Below are 9,345 nucleotides of genomic sequence, written 5' to 3'. Positions count from 1 at the left end.
TACACCAACTTACATTCCCATCAGCAGACACAAGGGTCCCCTTTCTCCACATCCTTGTCCCCAATCATGTAATTTATATATACATATCCCTTTCCCCTCAAAATATGGTCATCCTGAATTTATGGTCTTATAACAAGTTTTGGGAGTTACTAAGCCCACAACATCCCTCCAGCCTGTGAATGTGTGGTCTGAAGAAGCCACCTGCAAAGGTATTCTCGATGGCCTCCTTCTCAAGCATTCCAGAGCATTCCAACCACTAGTCTGGGTGATTCTGATTTCGGAATTCTGGGATGTGGCCCAAAATTCTTCATTCCCACCAAGCACCCATGTGATCCTGCTTGAAGCTTCGGGGACACAGGCTACACTTGGGCAGCACTGTCCTAAAATGATTAATTATTAGGGGCGCTTGGGTGGCTCAGTCGTTAAGCGTCTGCCTTCGGCTCAGGTCATGATCCCAGGGTACTGGGATCGAGCCCCGCATCAGGCTCCCTGCTCAGCGGGAAGCCTGCTTCCCCCTCTCCCACTCCTGCTTGTGTTCCCGCTCTTGCTGTCTCTCTCTATATATCAAATAAATAAATAAATAAATACCTTAAAAAAAGAATAATTATCTAAAAAATAAAATAAAATAAAATGATTCATTATTAAATACTCAACCGGGCTTTTTGGAGGCTGAGACTTAGAATCTATATTTTCACTATATTCCCCAGATGATTATTTCTCTCTCTCTCTCTCTCTTTCAGTAGTAAAATATACTTAACATCAGATTTACCCTTTTAACCATTTTGAAGTATACAATTCAATGGCTTTATGTACATTCACGATGTTCTGCAACATCACCATTCTCTAGTTCCAGAACCTCTTCATCCAAAAAGGAAACCCCATACCTATTATTAGTCCCTCCCCACCTCCCCGTCCCCAGCCCCTGGCAATCATGAATCTGCTTTCTGTGTCTATGGATTTACCTATTCTGGAAAATTCTTGGAAATGGAATCATTCCCAGGTGCCTGGGGAGGGGGGAGACTCAGTTGGTTAAGCGTCCGACTCTTGATTTCCGCCCAGGTCATGATCTCAGGGTCGTGAGATCGAGCCCCAAATGGGGCTCCACACTCGTGGGGAGTAGGCTTGAGATTCTCTCCCTCTGTCCCGCACCCCCCACCCCCCCGCTGAACGCATGCTCTCTAAAATAAATAAATAAAATCTTTAAAAAAAAGAAATGGAATCATTCCATAGGTGAATTTTTGTGTCTGACTCCTTTTACCTGGCATGTTTGCAAGGTCCATCTATGTTATAGCATGTGTCCAAGTTTCAGGCCTTCTCTGGGGTGCCCCTTGCTATGCCATCTGAGATTGAGAACCCGCTGGATGCTATCTGGGCGCCACAGCCCAGAGTTTGAGAGTAAACCTGGTGTCTGATGGCCTGTTCAATCCCCTCTGTAAGCCTCACTTTGCTCATCTATACAGTGGGGGTCACAACAGCCCATTCCCCGCAGGGCTGTTTGCAAAATCACTGGCCTGTGCTAAGAGCTCAGTAACTGTTAGGCATTGTCGTTATTCCATCTGGTGGATTTGCTCTAAGTGATCCAACCAATCTTCTATTGTTGGATATTAAGGCTCTTTCTATTTTTCTGTGTTTTAAACAATACTGAGGCAAACATCTTTATATATAAATATCTTAACACTTGTCAGTTATTTCCTTCGGATCAAACCCTGGCGGTGGCATTGGCAGGTCAATTTTTTTCCCCCCAAGATTTTATTTATTTATTTGAGAGACAGTGAGAGAAGAGAGCACGAGAGAGAGTGCATGAGCCGGGGGAGGGGCAGAGAGGCAGACTCCACGCTGAGCAGGGAGCCTGAGGTGGGACTCTGGGATCATAACCTGAGCCACCCAGGCACCCGGCAGGTCAAATTTTTATTCATATTAAGAAATCTTTTAACGCATAGAAAAACAACAGATAGTGAATATAGCGAACTCATGATTTTCACCTCTGGGCTTACAAAAAAAAAAAAAAAAGGGCAAATATCAATGTCCTGTGTGGCTTCCTGATTGCATTCCTTCCGTCCCACCTGCAGGGGTCAGCGGTAGGGCCTTGCCCCTACTTTTGTCTCGTCAATGCATGTTTATACACATTTAAGACACGCATCCACACACAACCCTTGTGTTTTGTGCTTTAAAACTTCCCGCACTCAACTATGCAGACTTCCACAACCAGCAACATGCTTTGCGGTTGTCCAGGTTGATATCCGGAGTGCTGGTTCATTCCCTTTCACTGCTGTGTGGTGTTCCCCTGTATGAATATGTCACGATCCATTTATCCATTCTTCATGTGATGGACATTTAAGCCGTTTCCAGTTTTTTGTTTTTTGTTTTCTCATCACTGCAAACACTGTTGGGAGCTTATCTTTCTGCTCACATTTGCGAGTGTTTCTCGAGGGTGTACATAAGGAATGCGCTTCTAAGATTCAGACATACTGATAGGACTTTGGACTTTGCCAGAGAGCTCAGTTTTTGGAGTCCTCTCTGCTTGCTGGCCGTTGCTCTCCTCTGCAGCTGTGGCCATCCTTACTGGGGGGCTGTAGAGGGTACCTCGGTTGGGGAGAGCAGTCTCAGAGGGGGTAGTCCCAGCTGGGGAAGGAACAGCATAAACAGAGATGGGGGTGGGGATGCTGGAAGCGCTATTGAAGACACCCAGGAGGGTGTTAAGAAGAAACCCTCAGAGAGGGACCAGTGTGATCCTTGTTTTACAAACGCTAATCTGAGGGCCAGAGAGGGCAAGCCACTTCCTACCGTCCACAGAGCGACGCAGAAACTGCCCGCTTCATCCTCACTGGCTGGTCATTCATTCATTCATTCATTCAGTACACATTAAGGAAGCACCTACTCCGTGCCGGGCATTGTTCGAAGCGCACCGTGATACACAGCACTGAGCAAAACAAAGACCGCCTGCTCCAAGCTCCAAGCGCGGAGCTTATTATTCTGGGCGTAATTATGACGAATTGCTAATTATGGATGCCTCCAGGATTGGAGCAGGTTGGTGATCCCAACTGGGGGAGGGGGTTGCCCCGTGGGAGCCTTCTCCAAAGGCCCCGCTTCCCGGGCTCCTCCTTTGCGACCCGTTCACCCGCAGAGCTCCCGTGGGTGCTCCCGAAATTAACCGGGGTACGTGGGGCGGAGAAGGTCGTCGAGCAGAGAGGAAGAGCGAGGCGCCCTTTGTAGCTGGGCAGGACTGTCAATAAACTTTTGTCTCCTTGGCAACGGCAGGCCGGGCGGGGTCGACGGAGGCGCCCGCGCACCCACCCCTCGCGCCCGCCCCAGCTTTCTCCCCGCGGTTCGCGAAGGTTTCACCGGAGAAAGAGAATGGGCCAGTCGCGACTCTACGGTGACGGGCGGAGGCCTTAGCCTATGGAAGGACGAGCCGTTCCAGGGCCAGCCAATCACGCGCGCTGTGGAGCCGGCTGAGCCCGCCCCCTTTCCACTTGGACCCGAATAACCTGACCCAAACCCGAGTTTAGCCTGGAGCCTCGACGCTCTCGGCCAATGAGGGCGTCGACTCCGAGCAGTGGGCGGGGCAAGTCTCCATGGCAGCGGTGGAATGACAGCAACAGGAGCCATTAGCTGCAGTCGGCGGCGCTTGGCAGCGGCGCGGGCGGAGCGGGGTTTCGTAGGGGCACGGACGGGAGGGCAGGCGGGGAGGGGCCGAGCGGACTCGGCCAATGGGAGCGGCGTGAGCGCCGCAGCCACTGAGGAGTGGCGGCGGCTTCGGCCAATGGGAGCTCCCGATGGCCGCGGCGGGGCGGGCCCGGCGGCGCAGACGGGAGGCGCGGCGACCGTGTCTGACGAGAGCTGGAGCAGGCAGTGGGAGGTGGTGGCGGCGGCGGCGCGGGTGCCTGAGGAGGAGGAGGAGGAGGAGAAGCGGGTGAGGGGCGGCGCGGGGCCCGACCTCTGAGCCCCCTCTCGGCCCCCAGCCCGCGCCGCCTTGGCTCCCGGTCGCCCCCAGCCCCGACCGTCCCCCGCCCCGCCCGGCCCCTCCTCGTGTCCAGGCGCCCACGTCTCCCGGCCCTTCGGCGGGCCTCAGGCTGCCCCGGGCGCCCAGCCCCTTCCCTGTGCTTTCTCACCCAGGCCCCTCCCCGCACTCCCGGGCCTGAGCGGACCCCTCGGGTCGCCCTCTGACTCTACTCCCCTCCCTGGACCTCAGGCCCTTCCCCTGCACTCTCGCTGCCTGCCAGGCCCCTGTCTGCTTCCCCAGTGTCGCCCCGCGGACCTCAGCCCCCGCTCCTGGACCCTCAGTGCCTGCCCAGGTCCCTACCTGGACCCCAGGCTCGCTCCTCCCTGCACGCGCAGGACTTGCCCCTTCTCTGCTTCTCCAAGCCCGGCTATGGACCCCTAGGCCCCCCTCCACCTCCTCAGGACCTACCGTCGACCCCAGGTCTCCACTCTGGCTTCGGTGGGGTCATCCGTGACCCCCAGGCCTTCCGCCGTGCTCTGTGTCCAGCAGGCACCCCCGGCCCTTCTTCTCCCTGCCCAGGTCCCCTCTGTGCAGTCTGTGTATTTTGTCTTTCCCCACATGCCTCTCTGCAGCTTCCGCTCTGTCCCGGCGCCCTCTCGCAGCGCCCCCTCTTTATCCCCAGCCTTCCTGTCTTTTCTAGAACCCCTTTCCCCCCAGCTCTAGCTGCTGATCCGTCTTCTGCTCCCCCTTCCCTGCCATCCCCTATGGACTCTCCCTGAAGCACCAAGGTCTGGATGCCCAGCAGGCCCTCCGTAGTCAGGGTTAGGGGTCTTGTTTTGTTTCCTTTTGCTAATTCCCTTCTTTCTCCCCTTTTTATAGACCTGTTCTGCTTCTCCATATCATTCCTTTTCTCTCCCCCCTTCCCCGCTTTGTCCTCTGAGCCCCCCCTCCCCCAGAATCCTTGGAGAGGGAGCAGGTGCTGGGATCCGTCCTCTGCTCTCCCTCCCCTCACCCCCCTCCAGGCTGCCTGGGGCTTCACCCAGAGCCTCCTGATGATTCCCAAGGGCTGCTTGGGGGGTTGGGGAAGATGGGAGGGACAGGAGGGAGGTGGAGGCTGAGGCCAACAAGCAAGGGGGTGGGTGGAGGAACAGTCAGTCCTAGCGGGTGGGAAGCCTTGGATTTTTCCTTGGTGAGGGCTGGAGGTGGAGATGGATTCCCCCGACTCCCACCTCCTGCAGGGCTAAGCCTTTAGGGTTATCCCTGACTGCCAATTAATCAGCCTTGCCTGGGCCAGTAGGGACTGTGCGTGCGTGCGCCCCTGTGTGTGTGTGTGTGTGTGTGTGTGTGCCCACGCGCGCGCGCGCGGGGACATGAGGAAACCTACGTGTGAGTGTGTGGGTGTGCACAGCAGGTGGTCGTGTGGGCTTGGGGGATTGGTGTCTGTGCTCCAGAGCATGAAGATCCTCATGACGATGACTGACGTTTCTTTGGGGGGCTTCCCCACTGTCGGAAGTACTTGTTGCATCCGTCTTCGCTGAGAGCCCTGCGAAGTCAGCCTGCCTGTACTCCCTGGTTTGTAGATGAGACTGGAGACCGAAAGGCTTGCCAAATCCTCGGCAGCTCAGAAGTGGGAGTCCCGGGGCGCTGCCCCTGCCCCTCCATTGCGCCCTCCACTCTGGGCCAGAGGCAGCATGGTCCGTGGGGCACCATGGGACCTGACAGAGTGACAGCCAGAGAGCTGTGTGAGAATGACGACCTTGCCACCAGCCTTGTCCTGGACCCCTACCTCGGCTTCCGCACCCATAAGATGAACGTCAGGTGAGGCGGCCTGGGACAGGGTGGACCGAGGGCTCCGCGGGGACCCCTTCCCTTCCTCCACGGCCCCTGCAGCCCCAAGTGGGGGTGGGGGCGGGGCCTGGGAAGGCCCGGAGGGAATAGGCCAAGGCCCTGGGACCCAGGCGTGCCCTCTCCCCCAGCCCCGTGCCCCCCCTGCGGCGACAGCACCACCTGCGCTCAGCGCTGGAGGCCTTCCTGAGGCAGCGGGACCTGGAGGCTGCGTACCGGGCCCTGACGCTGGGAGGCTGGATGGCCCACTACTTCCAGAGCCGGGGCCCGCGGCAGGAGGCTGCCCTCAAGACCCACGTGAGGGCGCCCTTCCCTTCCCCCACCCTCAGTCCACGTGTCCTCCCTGTCACCTCGGCCTGTCCTGGGTCCTCCACCCTGCCAGGCAGAACTTCTGGAGCCCCAGGCTCCAGACCCCTCGATGAAGTTCCCCGCCCCAGACTCCCTAACTTCCTAGCCATTGGGACCATCTGAGACGAGGCTCAGAGAATCCAAGGAGAGGAGAGCTGGGGGTCCTCTGAGATGGAGTACAACCTCTTCACTTTCTTCAGATGAAGAAACTGAGCCCCCAAGAGGGGAAGTGAGTCCCCCAAGACCACACAGCAAGTCAGTGGCAGAGCAGGACTAGGACCCAGGAGAGAGAGGGCCGAGGACGACCCTGCCCCAGCTCCTCACCCCGCCCACCCCCTCACCTCCCCCAGATCTATCGCTACCTCCGAGCCTTCCTGCCTGAAAGCGGCTTTACCATCCTGCCCTGTACACGCTATTCCATGGAGACAAATGGAGCCAAGATTGTGTCTACCAGAGCTTGGTAAGAGGGCGGAGCTCACAGACCCTCTTTGCCTACAGCAGCCCTGATGGGGGATGAGAACCTATGGGACCCCAGGGTTCCAGGGCCTGCTAAGGAAGTACCGTTTGTGCTCAGGAGGCAGGGGCAGGAGTGGCCAGTGGGGCAGGCATCCCTTGGTGCCAGTGGGGCCTAGCACGCACTGCTGGGTAAGGGACAGGACAGTGAGCAGGATGGACCCTGCCGGCCACTCACAGTGTAGACAGAAGGCAGGTGGTAGCTGAGTACACACACAGGTACTGACCTCAGTTCCTTGGTGCTTCATCAGCCACAAGGGAATTTTGAGTATTCTTGGGAACCGGGCCTAAGCAGAGGCCCACCAGAGGGTCTGCTGAAGCGTGGCGGGGGCGGGCTGGGTAGCAGCTTGCGGGGAGTTACTGGGGCTCATGGGGAGTGCAGGTGAAGGAGCCCTTGGGCCTCGCACAAGTGGGGGCTGGAGGAGGATCCCAGGGCAAGAGGACAGCAGGAGGGGTGCCTGGGTCCACATGGTGTCCTGTCTGGGCGCCATCCTGTCCCGGAGGATGCAGGATCCAGGAAGTGCCCCAGGAAGGTGGGTGGATCTGAGAAATCTGGGAGGAGGACCACAGTGGCCAGCAGCGGCCTGCAGGAGGCCTGGTGCCCCAGCCCCCAGAGACCCCTGTCAGAAGAGACGGTGGTGGGAGGCACTGCTCACAGACCTACGGCCTGGCCTTTTGGCAGGAAGAAGAATGAGAAGCTGGAACTCCTGGTGGGCTGCATCGCGGAGCTGCGGGAGGCCGACGAGGGGCTGCTGAGGGCCGGGGAGAACGACTTCAGCATCATGTACTCCACCCGAAAACGCAGTGCGCAGCTGTGGCTGGGCCCCGCGGCCTTCATAAACCATGGTGGGGGTGGGGGCAGGGCAGGTGGGGGGGAGGCATGGAGGGGTGGCCCCCCACTCTCCTCTGCCCAGCCCTCCACTCACCTGAGTCTCTTCTCTCCCCCGCCCTCTCCTTGATGCTCCAGATTGCAAACCCAACTGCAAGGTGAGACTTGGGCCCCCCGCCCCAGAGTGGGCATGGGGGAAACAAGGGGGCCCCGGGGAGGGGCATTTGGGTCAGTGACTAGCCAGAAAGTGCCCAGAGTCCCCCACCCCGGCCACAACCCAGTTTGTGCCTGCAGCTATCAGAGTCTATCAGAGAGTTTTGGGGGGGGCCTCGGCCAGGGTCCTGGCTGTGCCACTTGGAGGGGGGAGTGTGGTGATGGGGAGACAGAAAGTGCCCCTGCACCTGGAGCCCCAGGCCTGACGCGGAGATGCCCCCTGGCCACAGCAGGAGGCAGGAGGCCCAGGTGGCAGGACCCTGCCAATCCGTGCCACCAGAGTGGGGCCAGGGGGAGCCCCAGAGCACGAGGCTCTGGGAGGCTGGGCTTCCAGGCAGAGGGAGTGAGCTGGGGAAGCAGCGTTTTGGGGGGACCACTGTGTGTTTTGTGTGGAGTGTGAGAAAGCTGTCTCGGGAAGGGCACATCCTGCCAAGTGTGGAGCCCCGAGGTGTGGTGGGGGTTCGGCACTGGGGCTCCGGGGTTAGAACTGGTTCGAGTCCTGGCTCCAGCAGCCCCCAGCTGCATTCACTCCTCTCCACTGGCCTCCTGCTATGGAGGTGAAGCACATACCCATGGTTCCTGTGCTCTGTGATTGCAGGCCCGTGACGTGGCTTTGGGGGTGGGAAACGTGCGGGGTAGGACAGAAAACAAGGCCCTGTCGTGAGGCGGGTGGCAGCCACCTGAGGGCCCAGGAGCCAGGCACCATGTGGAGCAGGGAGGCTGTCCAGAAGTCCCGCCAGAGCCAGGCGCTGGAGGAGGACTAGGATTTTCCTAGGTGTTGAAGGAAAACCGAGGCGTGTCAGGGCATCCCAGACGGATACGTCTCAGTGGAGGGCCTCCTGGAGACGGGCCCGGCCTGGTGACTCTGGCCTCGCGTGCCACAGAGGAGCTCAAGTCTGCCATGGACGCTCCTCCTGGGTGAATAATGGGGCTGGGTTTTGAGATGGTCTGGCAGCTGAGGAGCTAGAGGCTTGGCAGGAAGGAGAGGGGCCAGAGGCTGGCGTGTGACCTGCTGTGTGACCTGCTGTGTAACTGGGTGAGAGTCCGGGGGAATAGAGAGGACAAAGACGCGAGACGCTGCACACAGAGGCTCCAGCAAGCTGGCCTGGGATCAGGCAGGCGGTGGTGAGAGCCACCCCTACCTATGTGTGTGTCAGGCTGGAGTGCAGGCACCCATGGGAGTCCCACTCCTCCCGGGGGTGGGGCAGAAGGTAGGAGGCGGGGGCAGGGGGCAGAGGCAGGGGCAGGAGTGGCCGGTGGGGCAGCCGTCCCAGACTGGAGCTGCAGAGTGGACGGGCATGGGAAGGGAGCGGCCAGAGCTTGGACCTGGCCGCCAGGGTGCAGGCTGGTGGGGAGTGGGGGGTGGGCTGTGGCGGGTCAGAGGGGGCGGAGGAAGAGTGCAGGAGGGGGCAGGCAGTGCGGGCTGCTAACACTGCCAGGGGCCAGTTAGATCATCGTCCTGCAGGGAGGGTGGAGGCCAGCAGCTGGGCGGGAGGTCGGGGAGTGTGTGCAGAGAGGTGGCCTCCCGGGGGCCCAGCCCCTGCCTATCCCTGTCCTGGTCCCAGTCTCTGGGAGTGCACTTGGCCAGGCGGGGTGGAGCCCGGCAGCCGGGCCCCCTGTTTGCGCCTGCACTGCCTGTCCCTGTCCCCGTCCC

At 59.2% G+C, this 9,345-nt stretch overlaps 2 protein-coding genes across 2 annotated transcripts in view; one reads left to right on the top strand and one right to left on the bottom strand.

The window, feature by feature from the left end:
* The window catches only part of TMEM190 (transmembrane protein 190), a 28,927-nt gene that overhangs the window by 1,671 nt on the left and 17,911 nt on the right, over nucleotides 1-9,345 (bottom strand). The window lies entirely within an intron of this gene.
* The window catches only part of KMT5C (lysine methyltransferase 5C), a 6,836-nt gene continuing 1,394 nt past the window's right edge, over nucleotides 3,904-9,345 (top strand). The window contains exons 1-6 of the mRNA XM_044922004.1: nucleotides 3,904-3,913; nucleotides 5,524-5,761; nucleotides 5,920-6,085; nucleotides 6,487-6,596; nucleotides 7,332-7,495; nucleotides 7,617-7,636. Coding sequence (XP_044777939.1) covers nucleotides 5,652-5,761; nucleotides 5,920-6,085; nucleotides 6,487-6,596; nucleotides 7,332-7,495; nucleotides 7,617-7,636 — 570 coding nt within the window. The 5' untranslated portion in view covers nucleotides 3,904-3,913; nucleotides 5,524-5,651. The remainder of the gene's footprint in view (nucleotides 3,914-5,523; nucleotides 5,762-5,919; nucleotides 6,086-6,486; nucleotides 6,597-7,331; nucleotides 7,496-7,616; nucleotides 7,637-9,345) is intronic.

Source organism: Neomonachus schauinslandi, chromosome 16 (genome assembly GCF_002201575.2).
Source record: "Neomonachus schauinslandi chromosome 16, ASM220157v2, whole genome shotgun sequence".
Lineage (NCBI taxonomy): Eukaryota > Metazoa > Chordata > Mammalia > Carnivora > Phocidae > Neomonachus > Neomonachus schauinslandi.
This window is presented reverse-complemented; position numbering and strand designations above follow the sequence as displayed.